Here is a 26,140-nt window from a genome sequence, read left to right on the forward strand (position 1 = left end):
AAAGGTAGCCCCACATAGAGAGTTGCAGTAGTCTAAATGGCATGTGACTAAGGCGTGGACTACCATGGCCAAGTAAGGCGTCTCAAGATATAGTCACAGCTCGCGCACAAGTTTTAACTGTGCGAAGGCGCTCCTAACCACCGCTGACACTTGAGTTCCACAGATATTTTTGGAAGTTCAAGTACACGGCTTGTTGGGGATCACCCTGATCTAAATGCTTGCTAATACATTCAGAGAACTCTAAAAGGTTGGTAAAGCAGGGCATTCCTGTTCAGAAATTATCGTGAAGTTTCATCTGACCTCACAACCTCTGAGGATGCTTGCCATAGATGCAGGCGAAACGTCAGGAGAGAATGATTCTAGAACATGGCCGCATAGCCCGGAAAACCTACAACAACCCAGTTTCATCTGTTCTTAATAAATCTAACCCGAACCACTAATAAATGTTGTCTAACCTGAACCACTAATAAAAGGAGACATTTACATGTTAGCACTGTAATTCTTTTGGCTTTCTTCAGTTCCCCTTAAAAAATTGACACTACTTTGGCTGCCTTCTGATCGTCTGGTCATAACACAAATTTTAGTGACAAATGTTTTGGTTAACATATGAACAAATTAATATTTAAGTGCTTCATGAGCATTCTCCTGTATGCCATCCAAACTGGATGACTTCTTAATTTTTAATAGAGTTTAATTTGATTTCACTACCTAATAATCTAAAAATTTGTTTCCCACACATATATCTAACTGGTTCAGAATTTCATCTTCAGTTGTAAAGATCAATACAAAAATAACTTTGCTTTCTCTGCTATTTTGGTACTGTCTTTCATGCCATCATTTAAACCAGGGATCCGCCAACTAAGGCCCAGGGACTGGATACGGCCCTCCAAGGTCATTTACCCGGCCCTCGCTCAGGGTCAACCTAAGTCTGAAACGACTTGAAAGCACACAACAACAACAACAATCCTATCTCATCAGCCAAAAGCAGGCCCACACTTCTCATTGAAATATTAATAAGTTTATAATTGTTAAAATTGTTCTTCATTTTAACTATTGTATTGTTTTAAGTGTTTTTTGCACTACAAATAAGACATGTGCAGTGTGCATAGGAGTTCATTCATGCTTTTTTCAAATTATAATCCGGCTTTCCAACAGTTTGAGGCACTGTGACCTGGCCCTCTGTTTAAAAGTTTGAGGACCCCTGATTTAAACAATCTAACCAATGTCCGGAAATATTTTTTCTGAATATTTTGACAACATGCTCCCTACATGACAATAATGACTAATATTTTATTTGAGTATCAATCGATCTTGCTGGGGTTTTTTCTCCCTTTTTTGTTTCCTGTTTTTCAGAAGTATTCCATATTTTCCTTCCCAGAATAAGGAAACTCCCAGCAATATGTCCCTAAATGCATTTTATTAGAGATCTAGGATTGTCTGCACGCCCTATCCCTCTCCAAAAATTTTATCCTAGTTATATTTCACCTGGTCATGCTCAGCATTATTTTTAAAATTTTAATTATTACATTTGGCCCAGCCATAGGTTTTTAAACGTTGTTATGTTATTGTTAATGTTTATTGCTTATTTTCTGCTTATGAGTTTTATTTATTGTTTTGTATTACTGTTGTTATTGTTTTTACTGTTGTATTGTGGGCTCGGTCTCATGTAAGCCGCACTGAGTCCCTTGGGGAGATGTTAGCGGGGTACAAATAAAGTTATTATTATTATTATTATTATTATTATTATTGTTATTATTATTTTAAAAGCAGTTAGACCTTTTTTTGTTGGTGTATTACCTTAATATCAACTTAGGCCCCAGAGTGTGAGCAGTCAGCTGTCTTAATTCCCATGTTAGGATTTTGTCAAAGTTGAGGATTGGTTGTATTAATATTTAAATATCTAATTCTTGCTATGTTAAATTATACCTTCAGAGGAATCCTAGGTCTAGAAATGAATTTGCTCCCTAATTCCATTTCCTCTCTCCTCTGGATCTTGTTCTTGTTACATTTCACCTTTGGAGGCGAGCTATGTGCATTGCCTTGAGTTCACTGGGGGAAAAAAAGATTTAAGGCACCAAAGGTGAGGGATAATTACATTTATTTCTTCATTAGGATTAAATAAAAGTATACCTAGCAGTTTGAAAACATGCAAATGTGAGTAGATCAATAGATACCGCTCTAGCGGGAAGATAACAGCGCTCCATGCAATCATGCCGGCCACATGACCTTGGAGATGTCTACGGACAACACTGACTCTTCGGCTTAGAAATGGAGATGATGAGCACCACACCCCGGAGTCGGACACAACTGGACTTCGTGTCTGGGGAAAACCTTTACCTTTATCCCTCCCCTTAATGTCTTAATGAACATTAAAAAAAGATCTAGACATTATATACGGTATTTATTTATTTGTCGTGTCAGGGCAACCAGTCGATTATATTACATTTCTAATAGAACAAAGCAAACTAACAGACAAAATACAAAATTTGTGAGTTTGGTAGTTGATTAAATGTCCTTTGACCAGTATCTGGCCACTTGGAGTGCTTCTGGTGTTGCCTCAAGAAGGTCCTCCATGGTGCATGTGGCAGGGCTCAGGTTGCATTGCAGCAGGTGGTCAGTGGTTTGCTCCTCTCCGCACTCGTATGTCGAGGATTCCACTTTGTATCCCCATTTCTGAAGGTTGGCTCTGCATCTTGTGGTGCAGAGCGCAGTCTGTTCAGCGCCTTCCAAGTCGCCCAGTTCTCTGTGTGTCCGGGGGGGGGGGGGGGAGTCTCTCATTTGGTATCAGCCATTGGTTGAGTTTCTCGGTTTGAGCCTGCCATTTTTGGACTCTCGCTTGCTGAGGTGTTCCAGCGAGTGTCTCTGTAGATCTTAGAAAACTATTTCTAGATTTACCCAAACAGGGGGTGAGCTGGGGATGTCTCCGCCTTCTTCCTTTCACTATCGGCTGCTACTTCCCGGCGGATGTCAGGTGGTGCAATAAGCAGTGTAATTTCTCCAGTGGTGTAGGGCGCAGACACCCCGTGATAATGCGGCATGTCTCATTAAGAGCCACATCCACTGTTTTAGTGTGGTGAGATGTGTTCCACACTGGGCATGCATACTCAGCAGCAGAGTAGCACAGCGCAAGGGCAGATGTCTTCACTGTATCTGGTTGTGATCCCCAGGTTGTGCCAGTCAGCTTTTGTATGATATTGTTTCTAGCACCCACTTTTTGCTTGATGTTCAGGAGTGCTTTTTGTAGGTAAGAGCATGGTCCAAAGTGACTCCCAGGTATTTGGGTGCGCTGCAATGCTCCAGTGGGATTCCTTCCCAGGTAATCCTCAGAGCTCGGGATGCTTGTCTGTCCAGGAATACCTGGAATACCCAGGTGATCTATTATATATGGTAAATCTTAGCATTCTTCTTCCTATTTTAAACTGAGTGCAAATGCAAACATTTAGAGATTTTCACTGAAATGCTGCAGTTGTTTTGAGCTTGTCTTCATATGACATAAGTAGTATCTATGATTCTGTTCAGATAGTAGCACTTTGCGATTTAAATATTTATCAGTTTTCTCCTACTTAACCCTCTCAAATGGCCAGAACACATATTTATGTGAGCGCTACAGAGCTGGAACACTGGTGCCAATTGGATGGTATCCGACAGGCTTGGAGAGCTAATTTATCCTCTTGGATGGCTGGAAAGCTGATGCCTGTGATCAGGACAGCCCGACCTGATAATTACCTGAAGAACTTGGGCCCCTTTTTTTCATAATTAACGAGGATGCTATGCTTCTTGGTGTGTTTTTTGTGTGTGCATGCATGTGTGTTTCATTCGGCATTTGCTTTCGTGCTTTTGAAACAGAAAAGTGGTGTTTAATTTGTGTTCTTTGGATGCTTTTTAAGAGTTTTGCAACTGCATGATTGGTAATGGCAGCTGCAGTGTGTGAAATATGGCTTTTCTGCTCTCGCAATACTGAGCAGCCCAGGGACATACAGTATGTTTTGTAAGGTGGTTGCTAGGTTCAGCAAACTCATCCAAGAGGAGAGGCTTTGAATGCCCCTCCTCCTGCAAATAATCTGCATAGGGGTTTCTTCTTTAGTAAAAGCAGAAGAGAACGTTTCTGTTTGGTATAGGTAAAGGCAAATGTTTCTCCTTTACATTAAGTCTAGTCGTGTCTAACTCTGGGGGATGGTGCTCTTAGCATTTCTAAGCCGAAGAGCCCGTGTTGTCCATAGACACCTCCAAGGTCATGACTGCATTTGGTCAACAAGTTCAGCAGCTCAGCCGTTTAACCCACTGTGCCACCAGGATTTCTCTGTTTGGTATAGATAAGTGTTTCTCAACCTTTCTAATGCCGTGACCCCTTAATACATTTCCTCATATTGTGGTGACCCCCCAACCATCACATTATTTTGCTACTTCATAACTGTAATTTTGCTCCTGTTATTAATTGTAATGCAATTATCTGATAGGCAGGATGTATTTCCATTCACTGGACCAAATTTGGCACAAATACCCAATATGCCCAAAATTGAATTGGGGTGGAGTGTGGTGGGGGTTGATTGATTTTGCCATTTGAGAGTTGTAGTTGCTGGGATTTATAGTTCACCTACAATCAAAGAGCATTCTGAACTCCAGCAACGCCGGAATTGAACCAAACTTGGCACACTAAACTACCATGGCCACAGAAAACACGGGAAGGGTTTGGTGAGCATTGACCTTGAGTTTGGAGTTGTAGTTCACCTACATCCAGACAGTGGACTCAAACAATGATGAATCTGGACCAAACTTGACATGAATACTCAATATGCCCAAATGTGGAGTTTGGAGAAAATAGACCTAGATGTTTGGGAGTTGTAGTTGCTGGGATTTATAGTTCACCTACACTCAAAGAGTATTCTGAACCCCACTAACAATTGAATTGGACCAAACTTCCCACACAGAACCCCCATGACCAACAGAAAATACTGTTTTCTGATGGTCTTTGGCGACCCCTCTGACACTCCCTGGTGACCCCCGCAGGGGTCCCGACCCCCAGGTTGAGAACCACTGGTATAGATGTTGAGAATTCAGTTAGAAGCCTTGTCTTGTAACTTAATTGACTACAAACAAAACATCCCAAAGTTTTTAATGGCCTGTGTGCATTAATCCATGAGGCCTATCATTTGCACTTTCTATCAAAATGTATGGCTATTTCATCTTTCTCTCTCCCAAATGAATTTCTTTTTCCGGTAAGAAAAACAATAGTGGAGAAAATACGGGAGGACTGCAAGTTTATATCTAGAATTCTTGTAATACTCTTTAAGAGGAAAGAGTACAGTCTTTTCCCCCTTGGTCTTCTCATAGTAAATCAATAAAATAGATGCAGGCTGTCTTTCAGTCTCAGAGACTATGAAGGTAGAGACTATGAGAAAGATGAAATAAGAAAGGTGGTGGAGAAGAAGAGCAGGTGAGAAAACTAGAACACAAATATTGTTGTTTTTGTATTGTCGAAGGCTTTCATGGCTGGAATCACTAGGTTCTTGTGGGGTTTTTTCGGGCTATATGGCCCTGTTCTAGAGGCATTTTTCCTGACGTTTCGCCTGCATCTATGGCAAGAATCCTCAGAGGTAGTGCGGTCTGTTGGAAATAGGAAAATGGGTTTATATATCTGTGGAATGACTGGGGTGGGGCACAGAGCTCTTCTCTGCTGAAGCTAGGAAGCTCTGCTGAAGCCAGCAAAACAGCAGAGAGGAAACAACCAGGCACATCTTAACACCTCTCAACAAAACATTTCCCCAGGCTCAGCCAGGCCTTCAAATGCTAATGAAGGTGGTCAGCTGAAACATTCACACCTAGCTTCAGCAGAGAAGAGTTCTGTGCCCCACCCCTTCCACAGATATATAAACCCATTTTCCTATTTCCAACAGACCTCACTACCTCTGAGGATGCTTGCCATAGATGCAGGCGAAACGTCAGGAGAAATGCCTCTAGAACATGGCCATATAGCCTGAAAAAACCCACAAGAACCTATTGTTGTTTTTGTTTTTTTAAATAAAGTTTATCTTGGCAAGGGGGATATTGGAGACATTTTGACCTTTAGCAATTGTGCCCAAATGTAGGGGCAGTGCAAAATCTGGGATTTTTTTAAAAAAACTTTTTTTTGTAATTTAAAAATTTGTATGTATAAAACAAAAAAGAAAAAAGGAAAACATAGAGACAGAGAAAGAGAGGTGAGGTTATTGTTAGTAGAGTAAACTGTGAAGATGCTTACCATAATGTTGTGTATTTTATTGTCTATGCTTTTTAATTGCTTGTATTGATGTTTTATTGTTTTTGTTGTTGTGTTTGGGCTCGGCCTCATGTAAGCCGCACCGAGTCCCTTGGGGAGATGGTAGTAGAGTACAAATAAAGTTAATAAATAAATAAATAGATGCAGGCAAAACGTCAGGAGATAATGCTTCTAGAACATGACCATATAGCCCGAAAAACCTACAACAACCCATTAAATCAAAATTGGAGATGTTTTAAATAGGAGGTAAGACATTAGATGTACAAGATGATGGATTCTGGGCCTCAGAAAATATTAACTTTTAGCCATTGCCCAACTTCCTCCCACAATATCAGACAGCACCATTGCCCTTTCTTCCAACTGCATATCTTGGCAAGGCTCTCAAACTAAATATAGTCAATTCTAGTCTTTCAATCTAGCTGTCAATTCCTGGACTCTGCATTCTCTGGATTCCTTTCTCTATTGCCAATCCCCCAGAATGCATTAGCATTTCAACATGGTCTATTACATTGAGCATTTTGTGGTTTTGTTCTATTAATCAACTTGATTGTTGCTTTCTTTCATTTAGGTAGAAGGAGATCATATAATGTATATTGGGCATGTATTTTTGTTCAGCATTCTTGTTGTGAACTATATTCTTTAGACATTAGTTTCTTACAAGATTTTGCATCAGAGTTCTAGTGATGGGTGGGTGTACCTAGTAGAAAGAAAGCTACACTAAAAGCAGATATACAATTATGAGTTGTAGACCCACAAATGTTTAAGCAGGTTATTGAGATTTTTTTTTCACAACTACAGGATCACCATTTTATCGAATCAAGTAGTTCGGTCATTTCATGACTGTAATGACTATCTTGCAGCAGCAAACCAAGTTTGTGACCTTAATGGAAAACCGAAGCCAGTCTTGGATTTTGTAGTTTTCCTGTATCTTATGTGTATTTTCAGATTTTTCATGTACAGTAGAGTCTCACATATCCAACCTTTAGGTTCTTGTGGGTTTTTTCGGGCTATAGGGCCATGTTCTAGAGGCATTTCTCCTGACGTTTCGCCTGCATCTGTGGCAAGCATCCTCAGAGGTAGTGAGGTCATAAACCCTTTTTCCTAGTGGTATTCACAGAACTCAAAAACCACTGGGGCAATTGGCATCAAATTTGGACACGATACACCTAACAACCCAATGTATGTCCTTCACTCAAAAAATTGATTTTGTCATTTGGGAGTTGTAGTTGCTGGGATTTATAGTTCACCTACAACCAAAGAACATTCTGAACCCCACCAACGATGGAATTTAATCAAACTTGGCACACAGTTCTCCCATGACCAACAGAAAATACTGGAAAGGTTTGGTGGGCAGTGTTCTTTGGTTTTGGAGTTGTAGTTCAGAGATCACTGTGCACTCAAACAATGATGGATCTGGACCAAACTCTACACGAATACACAATATGCCCAAATGTGAACACTGGTGGAGTTTGGGGAAAATAGAATCCTGACATTTGGGAGTTGTAGTTGCTGGGATTTGTAGTTCATCTACAATCACAGAGCATTCTGAACCCCACCAACAATAGAATTGGGACAAACCTCCCATACAGAACCCCCATGGGGGCCACAGCAACGCGTGACAGGGGACGGCTAGTGTAATATACATATATATAATTATTATATTATGATATTGTATTATTATACTATTATTATTATTATTATTATTATATTGTATTACAATATTATGATGAACAATACATTTGTAGGGACATGCTTATAACTCCTCATACTTCTTGTAAAATTGGTAAAATTCAAGGTTGGATGGAACATGCATAAAGGCATATATGCACATTGTGTGACCATAAAAGAGGGAGGGAAACGAACCAGCTATCTTCTCTCCTCCCTTAAAAATTACTGCAAATATTAACTTGTACCCAGGACATCTACTGTGTAAAACACATTGTTAGAATGTTGAGGGGACAAAGATAGTACACGTTTTTCTGAAATTCTAAGAGTAGTGAAAGGAGAGGACCGTGAGCTCACCCTTTTTAAATTTAGTATCTTAACCATTATTCACAAGACCAAGGGTGATAGTAACTCTGTGTTTGAAATCCAGTAGCACAAATCATGTATTTATTCTGTGACATACAGCATTGGGACATTTTGTAATGCAGACATTCACCATGACTGTCTCCATAACCAGACTTCCAAGGAGAATCCAAAACCACGAGTAGCTGTTAATCCATTTTAATATATTAACTTAATTCACTTTTTATCATTACTAGGAACTTTTGTAGAAATTATGGGTCTTAAGTAACAATTCAAAAGCAAAACACCACAGTTTACATCATAATGTGTATTGTTCACAATAATGGGTATGCAAACTCAAATGGACTTGCTACTCTTAGAATCATCGTTTAGGTAAAATGAATCAGAGAAAGTGGTAGAGGTGTGGCAGTGGATGTTGCAGATGATGTCATCCTTGTTAATTCAGAAACCGCAGTGCTTCTATTCCCATGAATCCTGGCTCTGCTTCACCACGCTACATACCAACCCTAGGAAACAAATACTTTCCTTTAAATGTGGGAATGGCACAGAATAGTAATGTCTAGGACAGAATTTCATAAAGATCTGGGACCTTCTGTGGCACTTTGGCACATCAAATTAATATATATTTATTTAGAATATTTTTGTCCTGCCTTTTTCCGCATACGGACTCAAGGCAGCTTACAATATAAAACATACAAATTCCAACAGTTAAATTTTGTAAACAACTTATTTACTTACTTACTTACTTAGGCGATCCCTCATTTTCTGTGGAGGATTGTCTTCCAGTATTCTTGTGAGTCCGTATGTAGCTGTGGAGCCCTATTCTTGCTCTGCATCTTCTTCCACAGTGAGGGCATTGCTTTCCAGGTGGAAGGCGGTCTCGGTCGGGGTTGGCTTGACGCCCCTTCCTCTTGGCACGCTTCTCCCTTTCGCCCTCCATTCGTGCCTCTTCAAATTCTGCAGCGCTGCTGGTCACAGCTGACCTCCAGCTGGAGCGGTCAAGGGCCAGGGCTTCCCAGTTCTCAGTGTCTACGTCTAAATTTTTAAGGTTGGCTTTGATTCCATCTTTAAATCTCTTTTCCTGTCCTCCAACATTCCGTTTTCAATTCTTGAGTTCGGAGTAGAGCAACTGCTTTGGGAGATGATGGTTGGGCATCCGGACAACGTGGCCGGTCCAGTGGAGTTGATGGCGGAGGACCATTGCTTCAGTTCTGGTGGTCTTCGCTTCTTCCAGCACACTGACATTTGTCTGCTTGTCTACCCAAGAGATTTGCAGGATTTTTCGGAGGCAGCGCTGATGGAATCGTTCCAGGAGTTGCACGTGACGTCTGTAGACAGTCCATGTCTCGCAGGCATATAGCAGGGTTGGGAGGACAATAGCTTTATAAACAAGCACCTTGGTATCCCTACGGATGTCCCGGTCCTCAAACACTCTCTGCTTCATTTGGAAAAAGCTGCACTTGCAGAGCTCAGGCGGTGTTGTATTTCAGTGACGATGTTGACTTTGGTGGAGAGGTGGCTGGTTACACCATTAAGCTGTTTCGCTGGCATTGGAGAGGGGTTGGCTGGTGTCTGCTGGAACAGCACCTTTGTTTTTTCGATGTTCAATGACAGGCCGAGCTTCTCGTATGCTTCTGCGAAGGTGTTTAGAGTGGCTTGTAGATCTTCTAAATGCGCACAGACGACGTTGACATCAGCATACTGGAGTTCTATAACAGATGTTGTTGTAACCTTGGTTTTGGCTTTCAGTCTGCTGAGGTTGAATAGCTTGCCATCTGTCCTATAGATGATTTCCACTCCGGTGGGAAGCTTCCCATCAACAAGGTGAAGTTATCATAGCAATGAAGATGGAGAATAAAGTTGGGGCAGTAACACATCCCTGTTTGTAAACAACAATAAAACATGGTAAAAGTATGCATCAATTAAAACAATAAAATTATAATCTGTCACTCTATCCATGTGAGACACCTCAGTTATTTACAAGCTTAAAATTCCCAAGGATCCCACTATGTATCAATCAAAAGCTTTCTTGTATAGAAAGGTCTTGACCCCTTTCCTAAAGCTAAGTAGGGATGGTGTTGCTCTTAATTCTTCTGGGAGGGCATTCCAGAGAGCAGGTTGTCCAATTCCTGTATTTTAATTTTAAAATCCAGGCCGCCTCCATGCATAGATTCATTCTCGCAGTGGCTAGCCAACACTATAAAATCCCCTATTGAAATATTTCCATTTTCCCATCATTCTGGTATAAGTAACGGAAACCGATGCAAATATCCAGAAATATTTTAATGATATAAATCTACATTGGTTCCTGTTTTCTTCCTGGTTTTTGTAAAAGTGTCATTCAGTTTTAGTTTAGCACATTTTGAACAGCCTGGGAGTTGTATGCCAAAAACAGCGGTAAAAATGGGAATGAATTCAGGCAATATAGGAGATAGCATGAGGCTACTGTTTGTGGATAAAGCAATTTTCCTAATGATTCTTACACCTTGAATCAGAATTGATCAGTATGGAATTCAGTGAAGGCTATAGGATTTGATCATTGAGCTCCAGTCTTATGTTGTTTTTCTTTCTTTCCAGTAATGCTATTGGTCCTTTGGTAGCCCTCTGGCTTATATATGACAAAGGCGGGGTACTGCAAGAAGCTCCTACTCCTGTTTGGCTACTACTGTATGGAGGCGTTGGCATCTGTGTAGGCCTTTGGGTCTGGGGACGAAGAGTGATCCAAACAATGGGGAAAGACCTCACTCCCATCACCCCATCAAGGTAAAGGCATGCCTGCTTGCTTTGGTTGTCCCAACATCTAATGCTGTGAGTTCTCATAAAATTCCATGTAAACATTTGAGTGTCTAATGATTTCTGCTTTTGATTTGAGTAGTGATGTGCATGACCTCATTTTTAAACTAATTGTTGAGGTCTAATTGCGCAGAATAGTATGTTGGTGTCTTGAAAGCATATAGAGGAATAAATTAGAAAATGGCAAAAATCGCAATGAGCTATCAAATACTGTCACCCTTCCACATTTGCTGGGGTTAGGGGCAGAGGACCTCTGTGAAAGTGCAAAACTGCAAATAAAGAAATAGCTGGGTTGTTGTAGGTTTTATCAGGCTATATGGCCATGTTCTAGAAGCATTCTCTCCTGATGTTTCACCTGCATCTATGGCAAGCATCCTCAGAGGTAGTGAGGTCTGTTGGAACTAGGAAAAAGGGTTTATATATCTGTGGAATGACCAGGATGAGACAAAGGACTCTTGTCTGCTGGAGCTAGGTGTGAATGTTTCAACTGACCACCTTGATTAGCATTTGATAGCCTGGCTGTAGTTTGGTGTGGCTTGTTAGTGCCTGGAGCAATCTTGTGTTGAGAGGTAATTAGATGTCCCAGATCGTTTCCTCCATGATGTTTTGTAATTTTAGAGTTTTTTAATACTGGTAGCAGGACCGTAGCCAGGATTTGGATTTGGGGAGCGGGGGGGGGGGGGGGGGGCTGAGTTTGTTTCGGGGGGGGGGGGGCTGAGTCTGAGTGAAAGAGGGTCTATGCTAGCAAACCTTTTGTATTGCTACCCCAATACCCCCATGCATATGGGATATATTGAGTATGGTGATCAGATCATGATATGAATAAATATAACAGTTTAAATAATGCACCAGTAAGGCCTTTTCGCGAACCACCATGAGAATTTCGGGGGGGGGGGGGGGGGGCTGAAGCCCCTCAAGCCCCCCCCCCTCCCCCGGCTACATGCCTGACTGGTAGCCAGATTTTGTTCATTTTCATGGTTTCCTCCTTTCTGTTGAAATTGTCCACATGCTTGTGGATTTCAATGGCTTCTCTGTGTAGTCTGACATGGTGGTTGTGAGAGTGGTCCAGCATTTCTGTGTTCTCAAATAATATGCTGTGTCCAGGTTGGTTCATCAGGTGCTTTGCTATGGCTGACTTCTCTGGTTGAAGTAGTCTGCCATACCTTTCATGTTCCTTGATTTGTGTTTGGGCAATGGTGCGTTTGGTGGTCCCTATGTAGCCTTGTCCACGGTTGCATGGTATACGGTAGACTCCTGCAGAAGTGTCTTTTGCTGAACATAGCATTTGTTGGATTTTCTTGGTGGGAACCACTGAAGGAAAGCACTGACCGCATAGGGAAGCTGATGAGGAAACACAACATACAAACTATCTACAGACCCACCAAGAAAATAAAAAAAGAAAACAAAAAAGAAAGGGAGGTGAGGTTATTGTTAGTAGAGTAAACTGTGAGGGTCTGGAGAACAATCCCTATGAGGAGCGGCTTAAGGAGCTGGGCATGTTTAGCCTGAAGAAGAGTAGGCTGAGAGGAGATATGATAGCCATGTGTAAATATGTGAAAGGAAGCCACAGGGAGGAGGGAGCAAGCTTGTTTTCTGCTTCCCTGGAGACTAGGACGTGAAACAATGGCTTCAAACTACAAGAGAGGAGATTCCATCTGAACATTAGAAAGAACTTCCTGACCGTGAGAGCCGTTCAGCAGTGGAACTCTCTGCTGTGGTGGAGGCTCCTTCTTTGGAAGCTTTTAAACAGAGGCTGGATGGCCATCTGTCAGGGGTGATTTGAATGCAATATTCCTGCTTCTTGACAGGGGGTTGGACTGGATGGCCCATGAGGTCTCCTCCAACTCTTTGATTCTATGATTCTTTGGTTCTATGATGCTTACTATAGATGCAGGCAAAATGTCAGGAGAGAATGCCTCTAGAACATGGCCATATAACCTGAAAACACCTACAACAACCCAATGATTCCGACCATGAAAGCCTTCGACAATACAAAGAAATCACTGTTTTATTTCATAAGAGATCACCTCTCTAGGAATTTCGAGGTCTTCCACCATGGCTTTATGCTCTATAACTGACTATAGAATCTTATCAGAGGACCTCCAGATTCCTAGAGAAGTGTTATCCTGAGAAGTTGCTAGATCAGGCTTCTTCAACTTGTGGCCCTTCAGGTGTTTGGGCATCCCTACCAGAATCCCTAGCCAGCTTGTTCAGTGGTCAAGAATCATGGGAGCTGAAGTTCAAAACACCTGAAGAGCCACAGGTTGAAGAGGTCTACTCTATATCCTCCAGCATGACAAGTTGACCATAATCAAATCCATGAATATAAAAAATGCAAATGTGGAGGGACAGGTGTAACTTATTTTTATTTTGGTTCTCTGATTTTTGTTTTTTGCTCTTAATGCATAGTAGACCTCTGCTGCTAACCTAATTACTAATTAAGCATAATTTCTTGAAATGTAGAATAGATAGCCAGTAGTATTGAGTGGATCAGCTACTATAATGTGGATGCGTGTGTACAGTTTTTCATTATTCACCAGCAACTTGTTCTCTTAATATAATGCAATGACCAAATATCAGTCGGAGGACAGGAGTTGGCGGCAATGCTGGTAAGACTTTGGCATGTTGCATGGTGCCCACACTGATAGATATTTTATTTTTTTAAAAAGAGTGACTGTGAAGTGTTTTCTTATGCTTCCTGCAGTGGATTCACTATTGAGTTGGCTTCGGCGTTCACAGTTGTGATAGCTTCCAATGTTGGACTTCCTGTCAGTACTACACACTGCAAGGTATGCCTTTGCCATGTGACTGCAGCCAGGCTGGTCTGGACTGCACATTTTTTAAAACTCTGCTGCTCAGATCAGTTTATAGTGGCATGATACCATAATGAGGAAATATACCATAAGTGTGGGTAGGGCAGGAATATCTTCACATCCAGTTGTAAAAGGCACGAAGAGACTCATCTTCCGTTCTCTCCTCAAACATCTCGGGTTGTTTTCATATTCTGTATCCATGAAAGATAATTTAGCATCGACTGCTCACCCACATTACTTTTTGCTTTGTTATACGAGGGGTATTTTTAAAGTAAGGTCCGTTTGAACATAAGTACACAATGAAAGTTTATTTCAAAAAAGTAAATTTATTTTCAGAAAGTACATTCTTCACTATTTTTCGACATAGTTGCCAAGTTTGTTCAAACACTTATCATATCTCTGAACCAATTTTGTAATACCCTCTTCATAAAAACTTGCCGCCTGCTCCGATAACCAAGAGTTCACTGTAATCAAAGAAGGGTGACCGGAGCGGTCCTCATCATGGACGTTGTCACGGCCGTCTTTGAATTGTCGTACCCACTTACGCACTTTGCTTTCGCTCATAACAGTGTCACCGTACAATTCACAAATCTGTCAATGAATTTCTGCATCAGGCAGGTTCCTTGCTGACAAATACCGTATCACTGAGCAAACCTCACATGCGGAGGGTGAGTTGAAAGTCTTAAACATTTTTAAAGCACAGAACAGAACCGTACAGGTTAGCTACAGAGCGGAAACTGAGCACAGTTGTTCCCGAGGCATGTCAGTACACGACGCACACACTCGTTGCGGTATGCGCACAAACTACTAGTGTCTACAACAAAACGGACCTTATTTTAAAAATACCCCTCGTATATTGCCTATAAAAGGCAGTCGGTCTACCATTTGGCTTTTGTTAATTTTAATTAGTGTTCCACAGAAGCAAAGATTAGTGAGTTTTGTTCAAAAGTAACGTGTACTGTTTCCTATTTAACTATAAACTTCCCATAAAGTTGCACAGGACAGTGCTGAACAAGATTGGCAATGACCCAACCATTCTCCCCTACTATAGTAGTAGGAGACCACTTTTTAGCATTTTGTACATGGAGGGGGGGAATTCTCCTTTGGAAATTAATCCGAATTATGCATTACAAGTTGTCTCTAAATTTGCTGGTAAGTTAGCCCTTCATGGATGTTTCCTCAGATCATGCCACATAAAGTTTGACCTGATGCACCCCTCCTTTGCCCAGAGGTTCTGACACTTTTCACCTTTCATCCTTCCACTTTCCTGATGGATGCATGGCATGGGATTTCCTGTGTGTCACTCTTTTACACTACAAAATCTCCCATTTGTCTTTTTGTTTCTTCACAGTGGATTTTGCATTGAAGTAATGTGTGCGCTAACCGTACTTGTAGCCTCAAATGTGGGTATTCCAATAAGCTCCACTCATTGCAAGGTATTGGAGTTTGCAGTGGTCACACCAGTTAAACACCCAGTCAAGCTTTTATAAACATTATAATAAAGGCTTGTTTTCCATTTTGCCTTCATAACATAATACATCAAGCAGTTTAAAAACAAAAAAAAACCAAAACAAAACATAAAGTATTACCAAAATTGGACATGCAAATTTCTGCAAATATTAGAATGCTGATTTTTTTCTGAAATATTATAGAATGGAAAAATATAGGTAGCTTATTATTCTTAATGCTACTTATTAGCCACATTGTAGAATTCACCCAATAGTCTATTAACAAGTGTCAATCATCTTAACTTTTAGTATTCTTGCCTCTATGCATTAGACGTCTTAGGGCTAACATTGCACTAACATTTTTATACTTTGAATCCTCCTTCCAATCATACACACATTTTTTTCATGGGAATTTTGACATGGCTAATTGTAAGGAGCACTTCATGTACACATCAGTAAAAGTCAACAGCACTCTTGATTCTGCATTGCAGCATCTGAAGGCAAATGGCATTTAGTTTCAAGCCAATCCAAAAGACAGCTGACATTTGACAACAAATTGTCACTTGTGAACAATGACTCTGCTTTTCTAACCTCTATTCTCATCAAAACTTAGTAAAATAAACCTAGATGATGCTTAGAAATGGATTTACCAATGTCAGCACCACTGATGCCCTTTTTAACTGTGTGTGTGGGGTGGGGAGGGGTGTGTGTGTAAATAAATTACTCAAATTATGATACCCATCCTCTAAGCTGAATATGTTAATAAAATTGCGGTGCCCTTTATATTATTTATTTATTTATATGCCGCTTTTCTCAGCCCTTGGGTGACTCAAAGCGGTTAACAATAGCAAAAATCAATGCTCAAGATCATAAAAAGAGTTTAAAAATCAGTTAAAAACATCCTTTTCAGACCTCAAAGTTACAACATTATTTTTTTCCATTTTGTCTCTTCCTTTGTCTTAGTTCCCAATCTGTCCTAAGTCTGTTCCTGTCTATTAAAATAAATGAACATTAGAAAGAAAATGGTGGAAGTACTACTGATTTGATCCATCCCCAGGCCTGGAAGTCTAAAAGCTTTTTCATGAATGGGTTGTTGTAGGTTTTTCCGGGCTATGTGGCCATGCTCTGGAGGCAATTTTTTCTCCTGACGTTTCGCCTGCATCTATGGCAAGTATCCTCAGAGGTAGTGAGGTCTGAGACCTCACTACCTCTGAGGATGCTTGCCATAGATGCAGGCAAAACGTCAGGAGAAAAAATTGCCTCCAGAACATGGCCATATAGCCCGGAAAAACCTACAACAACCCAGTGATCCCGGCTATGAAAGCCTTCGACAATACATTTTTCATAAATGTTCCCTTTGATGATCATGCCTTCTAACCCTTCATCTAAGTCAACATCTTTATTAATGACTTAGACGAAGGGCTAGAAGGCATGATCATCAAGTTTGCAGACGACAAATACTCCAGAGGAGCAGAATTCAAAACAATCTTGACAGATTAGAGAGATGGGCCAAAACTATCAAAATGAAGTTCAACAGGGACAAATGCAAGATACTCCACTTTGGCAGGAAAAACGAAATGCAAAGATACAGAATGAGGGACAGTGCCTGGCTCGAGAGCAGTACATGTGAAAAAGATCTTAGAGTCCTCGTGGACAACAAGTAAAACATGAGCCAACAATGTGATGTGGCGGCAAAAAAAGCCAATGGGATTTTGGCCTGCATCAAGAGGAGCATAGTGTCTAGATCTAGGGAAGTAATGCTAGCCCTCTATTCCGCTTTGGTTAGACCACACCTGGAATATTGTGTCCAATTCTGGGCACTGCATTTGAAGAGAGATATTGACAAGCTGGAATGTGTCCAGAGGAGGGCGACTAAAATGATCAAGGGTCTGTAGAACAAGCCCTGTGAGGAGCAGCTTAAAGAGCTGGGCATGTTTAGCCTGAAGAAAAGAAGGTTGAGAGGAGATATGATAGCCATGTATAAATATGTGAGAGGAAGTCACAGGGAGGAGGGAGCAAGCTCATTTACTGCGTCTCTGGAGACTACGACGCGGAACAATGGCTTCAAACTACAAGAAAGGAGATTCCATCAGAACATGAGGAAGAACTTCCTGACTGTGAGAGCCGTTCAACAGTTGAACTCTCTGCCCCGGAGTGTGGTGGAGGCTCCTTCTTTGGAAGCTTTTAAACAGAGGCTGGATGGCCATCTGTCAGGGGCGATTTGAATGCAATATTCCTGCTTCTTAGCAGGGGGTTGGACTGGATGGCCCATGAGGTCTCTTCCAACTCTTTGATTCTATGATTCTATTTTGTTTCAAGAGATAATGTATTAACTCTTTTTATGTATTGGGATCCAAAGCGGCTCATATGGAAACCGATTTTCTGTGTCTATGTGGAAGAGATAATTCTCTTCCTTTCATGTGCTCCTTGTAGCAGCGTCTCCTGCCTCATGACATGCCACTCTGGATGACTATCTGATCTTTGAATAGTAGTGTTTCTGGTGGCATAGAAGCTGCCATGGGAAGGGGTTGAATAGCCCCTGTGCATGCTGAAGTATAGTTCCAATTAAAGAGAAGAAAACTTACCACTTCAAGAAATAAAGTCTGACTGCTCATTGGAGGAAGGAATAGTGGAGGCCAAGATGAAGTACTTTGGCCACATCATGAGAAGAAAGGAAAGCTTAGAAAAGACAGTGATGCTGGGGAAAATGGAAGGAAAAAGGAAGAGGGGCCGACCAAGAGCAAGATGGATGGATTGTATCCTTGAAGTGACTGGATTGACCTTGAAGGAGCTGGGGGTGGCGACGACCAACAGGGAGCTCTGGCGTGGGCTGGTCCATGAAATCACGAAGAGTCGAAAACGACTGAACGAATGAACAACAACAAAACTTACCACATAGATAGAAAATTTATTTTAGTCAGTTATTTCCCTCTGTAACTATTTTAAGACTCAGGTCTGAGGAATTGGCTTGATCAAACACGATCTCATGACAGGCTCTTGGCTACTAAGTTATATTAAGTGGGTTATGCCATCAGTGCTAATTGGATTTAATCAATCCTCTGGGACCTTGGATCTCAGTAATCTAGCTGACTCGATCTGTAAATTGCAAGTAAGTCTAAACAAAGAGGACTATGTCTTTTAATATTCACATGTACCTTTCTGCGGTAAGAGCAATTCTTGGAATTTTTCTGTAAGTTCCAGTATAGTTGTAGTACATTACACAAATCCAGTGTTAGAATCCAATTGTGAGAGTATGGACTTTTCCTCTCTGGGGAGTCTAATATTGAATCTCAGCTTACTGGCCACTAAAAGGGATTTGAGGTTTTTTAAGTTAAGAGATCTCACTCTCTGTCAGAAACTTGAATCTTGACTAAGCTTGATGACCAGTATCTGACTCTTTGAAAGGCAAAGAACTGAATGGAAGATTGCAAAATAATGTGGATAGGGAAGAACTAAAACAGTAATGTTGTTGTTGTTGTTCATTCGTTCAGTCGTCTCCGACTCTTCGTGACCTCATGGACCAGCCCAGGCCAGAGCTCCCTGTCGGCCGTCACCACCCCCAGCTCCTTCAAGGTCAGTCCAGTCACTTCAAGGATGCCATCCATCCATCTTGCCCTTGGTCGTCCCCTCTTCCTTTTACCTTCCACTTTCCCCAGCATAATTGTCTTCTCTAGGCTTTGCTGTCTCCTCATGATGTGGCCAAAATACTTCAACTTTGTCTCTAGTATCCTTCCCTCCAGTGAGCAGTCAGGCTTTATTTCCTGGAGGATGGACTGGTTGGATCTTCTCGCAGTCCAAGGCACTCTCAGAACTTTCCTCCAACACCACAGTTCAAAAGCATCTATCTTCGCTCAGTAATATTATCTCATATAATTCTAGGACTCATAATATGTAGTACAGTATTTTTGATTAATAGATCAAAGTTCCAGCTAGCTAAAAAAATGCTGGAATATAAATTAGAAGCATTCATATTCAGTGTCATCTCTTTCCCAAGTTCTTTTGTTTTGTGCATGGAAAAGCTCTTATCTAGCTGCAACACAACAAAAGGAAGACAGAAAGCTTCTGAGTGGTGATCACCGGACCTCCAGTGGTGCAATGCGTTAAACTCTTGTGCTGGCAGAACTGAAGACCGACAGAGCGGAGGTTCGAATCTGGGGAGAGTGTACATGAGCTCTCTCTGTCAGCTCCAGCTCCCCATGCAGGGACATGAGGATGGTAAAACATCAAAAACATCTGGGAATCCCCTGGGCAGCATGCTTGTAGACCAGGGGTCCTCAAACTAAGGCCCAAGGGCCATATATGGCCCTCCAAGGTCATTTACGTAGCCCTCGCTCAGGGTCAACCTAAGTCTGAAACTATTTGAAAGCACACAACAACAATCCTATCTCAGTTGCCAAAAGCAGGCCCACACTTCCCATTGAAATACTAATAAATTTAGTATTAGTATTGACTGCATAGGGAAGCTGATGAGGAAACACAACATACAAACCACCTACAGAAAATCCAACAAATGCTACGTTCAGCAAAGGACAAGAGGGATCCTCTCACCTCTGCAGGAGACTACCGTATTCCATGCAGCTGTGGACAAGTCTACATAGGGACCACCAAACGCAGCATTGCCCAAACACGGATCAAGGAACATGAAAGGCACTGCAGACTACTTCAACCAGAGAAGTCAGCCATAGCAGAGCACCTGATGAACCAACCTAGACACAGCATATTATTTGAGAACACAGAAGTGCTGGACCATTCTCACAACCACCATGTCAGACTACACAGAGAAGCCATTGAAATCCACAAGCATGTGGACAATTTCAACAGAAAGGAAGAAACCATGAAAATGAACAAAATTTGGCTACCAGTATTAAGAAACTCAAAAATTACAACAGCAAAACAACAGAGAGTAAACAATCAGGCACATCAAATCACTCTCAACAAAAGATTCCCCCCAGGCACTTCCAAGCCATTAAATGCTAATCAAGGTGGTCAGTTGAAACATTCACACCTAGCTCCAGGACCCTGGAATGACCAGGGTCCTTTGTCCCACCCTGGTCATTCCACAGATATATAAACCCATTTTCCTACTTCCAACAGACCTCACTACCTCTGAGGATGCTTGCCATAGATGCAGGTGAAACGTCAGGAGAAAATGCCTCTAGAACATGGCCATATAGCCCGGAAAAACAACCCACAAATTTATATTTGTTAAAATTGTTCTTCATTTTAATATTGTATTGTTTTTAAGATGTTTTTTTTTGCACTACAAGTAAGATGTGCAGTGTGCATAGGAATTCATTCATGCTTTTTTCAAATTATAATCCGGCCCTCCAACAGTTTGAGGGGCTGTGACATGGCCCTCTGTTTAAAAGGTTTGAGGATCCCTTTTGTAGGCGGCCAATTCTCTCACATCAGAAGCAAGTTTCAGTTTCTCAAGTCACTCCTGACACGAAGAAAAAAAATACTGTCAGGACAGCATATACGAAAGCCTGCATCAACCTATATCGCTAAAGCAAACAGCGGACATCATGGCACTTAGGAAGGAAATTGGATTAGGGAACAAGACAAAATGACAGTTTCTCATGGAAGATAAATTTCACTCCTTTGTTGAGTTGAACAGTTAGAGCTGGGAAACATAGTACTACTTCAAACAAATATGTGATGTTGGAGATCTATTCTTCCTGCCTCCAGAGATCAGCTTCAGGCAAGCCCTAAAATGGCAATTATCAGAACAGGAAGTTCTTTTTTATATATTGCCTTTGTCAAACTATTAGCCTTCCTAGCACATCAGATAACACAGTATCCAAATGATGAAATGCATCTCTTTCACATCATGCTCAAAAAAGAATTCTTGCTCTTGCTAATGTAAGAGTTGAATAAATAAATATTCTGTCAAATTGCAAGGCTTAGCAAGTTATCTTTTTTCCTTTGTGGAATCTTGCTTTGTCACTCTTGTACTACGAGGGGTATTTTTTAAGTAAGGTCCATTTGAACATAAGTACACAACATAAGTAAAGTTTATTTCAAAAAAGTAAATTTAGTTTCAGAAAGTACATACTTCACTCTATTTTTCGACATAGTTGCCAAGTTTGTTCAAACACTTATCCTACCTCTGAACCAATTTTAAAATACCCTCTTCATTAAAACTTGCCACCTGCTCCGATAACCAAGAGTTCGCTGTAATCAAAGAAGGGCGACAGGAGCGGTCCTCATCATGGACGTTGTCATGGCCATCTTTGAATTGTCGTACCCACTTACGCACTTTGCTTTCACTCATAACAGTATCACCGTACACTTCACAAATCTGTCGCTGAATTTCTGCAGCAGGCAGGTTCCTTGCTGACAAAAACCGTATCACTGAGCGAACCTCACATGCGGAGGGTGAGTTGATAGTCTTAAACATTTTTAAAGCACAGAACAGAACCGTACAGATTAGCTACAGAGCGGAAACTGAGCACAGTTGTTCCCGAAGCATGCCGGTACACGACGCACGCGCTCGTTGCGGTATGCGCGCGAACTACTAGTGTCTACAACAAAACGGACCTTACTTAAAAAATACTCCTCATATTTTCTGCTCCAGGGACAAATTGATATTTGCATATAGCCTCATTTTGCATTTGCCGCCTTTATTTGAGAGAGGAGCCCTTCCCCAAAAAGTGTTGGGGATTCATATGACAAGTATACAATCCCAGGACTTTTAAATAAGAGACAGATGGCAATCAAAGCTAGAAAAAGTACATGGCATGAAATCCAAATAATGCAAGGAACCTCCTAAAAACCAAACATATGAAGTCCCTTGACCCATCTCATGTAGTGCTTAGCCTCTGTGGCAGCTTTACACAAAACTCCATCCCTGTGTTAAGATGCTACATCGGTTCATATTTCATCAGTGAGCATTTCAGTTGGTTTATAATTCTGGGCATCAGCTGACTGGCATTGGGTTTTTTGCAGGGGTCCAGAAATGTGGATGCTTGGTCGCCAGCAGCAGTGGCAAACCCTTCAGGCCACTGGCAGGCCTCAATGCTCAAATTGCCAGGCTTATGTTTCAGAGAAAATTGGGGAGTGAGGCATGATATGTCTCATTTTATGCACGGCACACTGAACATACTGAAAAGATCTGTTTTGCTTCATGCTGGGCTTTGGAGACATCTGGTACACCATTTACTAACTCTAAATGCCTCCATAATCTAGCATGAAGAGCAACCCAGCCTTTCCCCTAAGGTATCTCTGTAAGCCAAAGGAATCGTTGGGGCATGAGGTGATGGAAACCACAAATAATGCTGGCTACTAAAGGCAAACACATATGGCCACCCTGGTGATAAGTCTCTATTAGCAGTGTTAAATGCATTTAATTCTGATTTTGTTCTCAAACTTCCAAGGTCGGCTCTGTGGTGGCAGTTGGCTGGATACGCTCCAAGAAGGCTGTTGACTGGCATCTCTTCCGCAATATCTTTCTAGCCTGGTTTGTGACAGTTCCTGTCGCTGGCTTATTCAGTGCTGCCATCATGGCAATTCTAATGTATGGTATCCTGCCCTTTGTCTGATTTCGTTGTTGTTTCCAGGAAAGAGGGGAGTCTTTCTTTGAAACAGAAGAAGGCAAGATCTCTCCTTCGAGAGTGCTGAGCTCCCTATTCAAACCATACGCTACAGTTAGTCAACAAGGATGTATTCTCAGTATCTTTAACATCTGCTGTACATATCATCTGTGTCATTGGTTGACATAACACGTGGTGCCGTTTTCTTATATATTAAAGAAATATATATATATGCTTCTAGTAGGTAAAACTACCTTAAATTATAAGTGAGGTGAAAATAATTGCCTAGAATTTAATCTTTAGTAAAAATGTGTACATAATGTATCATTTGGTGGCAATTTTTAAAATATTTTAGAAGAGCTGGGATATTTGTCACTTTGATATATGATAAAAGCAAGGTGCAAAATGGGTGCAGTTTTTAAACAAACGCTGTTTAATGATACTGGAGCAAAACCGTGCAGAAGTACATTGGTTAAAAAATGTGGTTCATATCATTGTTGTGTATAATACTGTATGAATATTGGTTTTATAAATACTTTTTAAAAAGTAGCTTTTTAATGGTGCATTTCCCTGATATATTTTGGATAAGAAAGTTTAGAAAGTACCAAAGAAGGGGAATAGCTTGTCAGTATTACATTATATGTCTCTCCGTGTATGTATGTGCTGTTTGTCTCCCCTCCATGTAAGTTTCGAATTGAAATTACTTTCTGCCATCAACCATCAGCAAAGCTGGGATGATATCACTCCTGTTTACTGTAACTAGCAAAGTGTCGTAACGTTACAGTCTATATAGCAAATATTATCCACATGAGATTTAGTAAAAGTTCGGCTTTATGTGTTAAACCCCGAATTGTCTTCAAACATCTATTCATCATCCCTTGTATGTTAATCCAGTTCTGCTCCCATTTATCAGCAAGTTCAGGGGGCAAAAGACGAGGATTGAGCCCATTCTGTTTGCTTCTCCTTTTGCCTCCAGTAAGTCTTAACTATGCAGTGCCAACTGGGGAATGATGATACCACGCACAATTGTATTCATATATGCCCAGCATCTAAACAAGTGGGGAACAAATTGGGCTCATTTGAGGTGTTATCTAATGTCAATCTCCCATGTTAGACGTGGCTATTATAATGGTTATCATGCAGAGGATTGAAACAGTCTTTTTGTAACAAAGGAACAACTATAAGATCTAATTCAGATGTTAGCCCTGAGCAGAGTAAGATCTGCTGCAGCATAACTCTTCCTGCCTCCCAATAATATCAGATCTCTGCAGCTCCCGTGGAAGAGTCTACACTGCAGCTTCTTATGCCAGTGTTGCTCCACTACAGTAGTGCCATAGGAAGAAGCTGCACTATGGAGTATCTGGTGTCACTAGGAACTTGAAGTGCTTTCAAACGTAACGTATTGCTATTGATAATGCAGACAGGAGTCCAAAAAACCCTCTTTTTGAAAAGGTATCCTAGTTTGCTAGTCCAATGAACAACATTTAATAATGACACTACTGAAGAGACCTAGAAGGGTCTCTGGCCCTACAACTGCAACATGTTGCAATTCCTTAGACATGCCTTGGATGAGGTCTTTTTCCAGTAATACGAGGGGTATTTTTTAAGTAAGGTCCGTTGGAACATAAGTACACAACGAAAGTTTATTTCAAAAAAGTAAATTTATTTTCAGAAAGTACATACTTCACTCTATTTTTCGACATAGTTGCCAAGTTTGTTCAAACACTTATCATACCTCTGAACCAATTTTAAAATACCCTCTTCATAAAAACTTGCCGCCTGCTCCGATAACCAAATCGTGTGCAATCAAAGAAGGGCGACCGGAGCGGTCCTCATCATGGACGTTGTCACGGCCATCTTTGAATTGTCGTACCCACTTATGCACTTTGCTTTAACTCATAACAGTATCACCGTACACCTCACAAATCTGTCGATGAATTTCTGCAGCAGGCAGGCTCCCTGCTGACAAAAACCGTATCACTGAGCGAACCTCACATGCGGAGGGTGAGTTGATAGTCTTAAACATTTTTAAAGCACAGAACAGAACCGTACAGATTAGCTACAGAGTGGAAACTGAGCACAGTTGTTCCCAAGGCATGCCGGTACACAATGCACGTGCTCGTTTCGGTATGCGCGCGAACTACTAGTGTCTACAACAAAACGGACCTTACTTAAAAAATACCCCTCGTATAATAGGATAGTATTGCCCAACAGACAGCTAGTGGAATCCAGTTCCTTCATTTGCCATGGAGTCTTTCAGTTTCTTGAATATATCTGGTTTTTCATACAGCTCTCATTGGTTTCCATTGGGCTTATGAAACAATTCTTTCAAGAGGACTGTGCTCCATGGCATCTAAAGACATACTGTTGCGATAGTGTTCATGTTGGGTTTACTGGATCAGGTTTAAGGAAAGCGTGTTTGGAGGAGAATGGGAACCTAGACTTTTGAAATGCTGCTAAAATTTTGATACATGAGCTTTCTTGGTACACCATTGTGATCCTTTTTCATTGGTCATTCATTCTAAATTTCTAATAAAATAATGCCCGAAAACTGCGTTCTGTGTTGAGTTTCTTTTTCAGGTGCAGTCCTTGAATCTTTCTACCATTTACAATCAGCTTTGTTGCAAACACTTTCTGAACACAAAGCATTCCTTGCTATTTTGCATTTGTTATGACCTTTTTAATTTATTCTCCCTCTGTGTGGGCTCTTGTTTAGACTTTTCGAACAATGGGTGGGGTGCGCACACACATGCACCCACACTCCCACTCTCCAAGTGCAAATAAAGCCGAGCTCTGTATAAAGCAAACAAAACCTTCCATTTATTTCTCTTGGGACTGTTCGTCCCAGGATGTAGCCCTCTTTCGGTGCTAATCCTGTAAGAAGAACAGCTCATACAAAAAGATGCAAATGAATGCGTTACTATGACACTGGAGAGTAAGATGCTCAGAAACATACTTGGACAAGGCAAGGCCAAGGAAAATTCCTGCCCACAAAGTTTTTATTTAATTCAGTTATAGTTGCTTTTGGTTTTCAAACTTTTAAAAATAATTGTTCATGGAAGGTATGAAAAACCACAGGCTGCATCAACCCAATACAGCAGAAAAGACATATTATTTGAGAACACAGAAATCATCATCATCATCTTTAATTACTATTAATCACCCTCCATCCGAGATGCTCCAGGCGATTTACACTGCAGAAATTATACAGGATAAAACACATACATACAAATATTAAAATTAACATGGGTCAAATGCTCTAGTAAAAAG

General features: G+C 41.0%; 1 protein-coding gene across 6 annotated transcripts in view; it reads left to right on the plus strand.

Moving 5' to 3' along the window:
* The window catches only part of SLC20A2 (solute carrier family 20 member 2), a 127,832-nt gene extending 102,408 nt beyond the window's left edge, over positions 1–25,424 (plus strand). For 4 of the 6 annotated variants that reach the window (XM_067470131.1, XM_060781379.2, XM_060781380.2 and 1 more), the window contains 3 exons: positions 10,862–11,047; positions 13,782–13,866; positions 22,715–25,424. In XM_067470131.1, the coding sequence (XP_067326232.1) occupies positions 10,862–11,047; positions 13,782–13,866; positions 22,715–22,879 (436 nt within the window). In that variant the 3' untranslated portion in view covers positions 22,880–25,424. Of the gene's footprint in view, positions 1–10,861; positions 11,048–13,781; positions 13,867–15,241; positions 15,327–22,714 lie in introns of all 6 variants that reach the window. The other 2 variants (XR_009631745.2, XM_060781382.2) reach the window with 2 other exon arrangements.
* Positions 25,425–26,140: the final 716 nt, after the last annotated feature.

The sequence above is a fragment of the Anolis sagrei genome, chromosome 6 (genome assembly GCF_037176765.1).
Source record: "Anolis sagrei isolate rAnoSag1 chromosome 6, rAnoSag1.mat, whole genome shotgun sequence".
NCBI lineage: Eukaryota > Metazoa > Chordata > Lepidosauria > Squamata > Dactyloidae > Anolis > Anolis sagrei.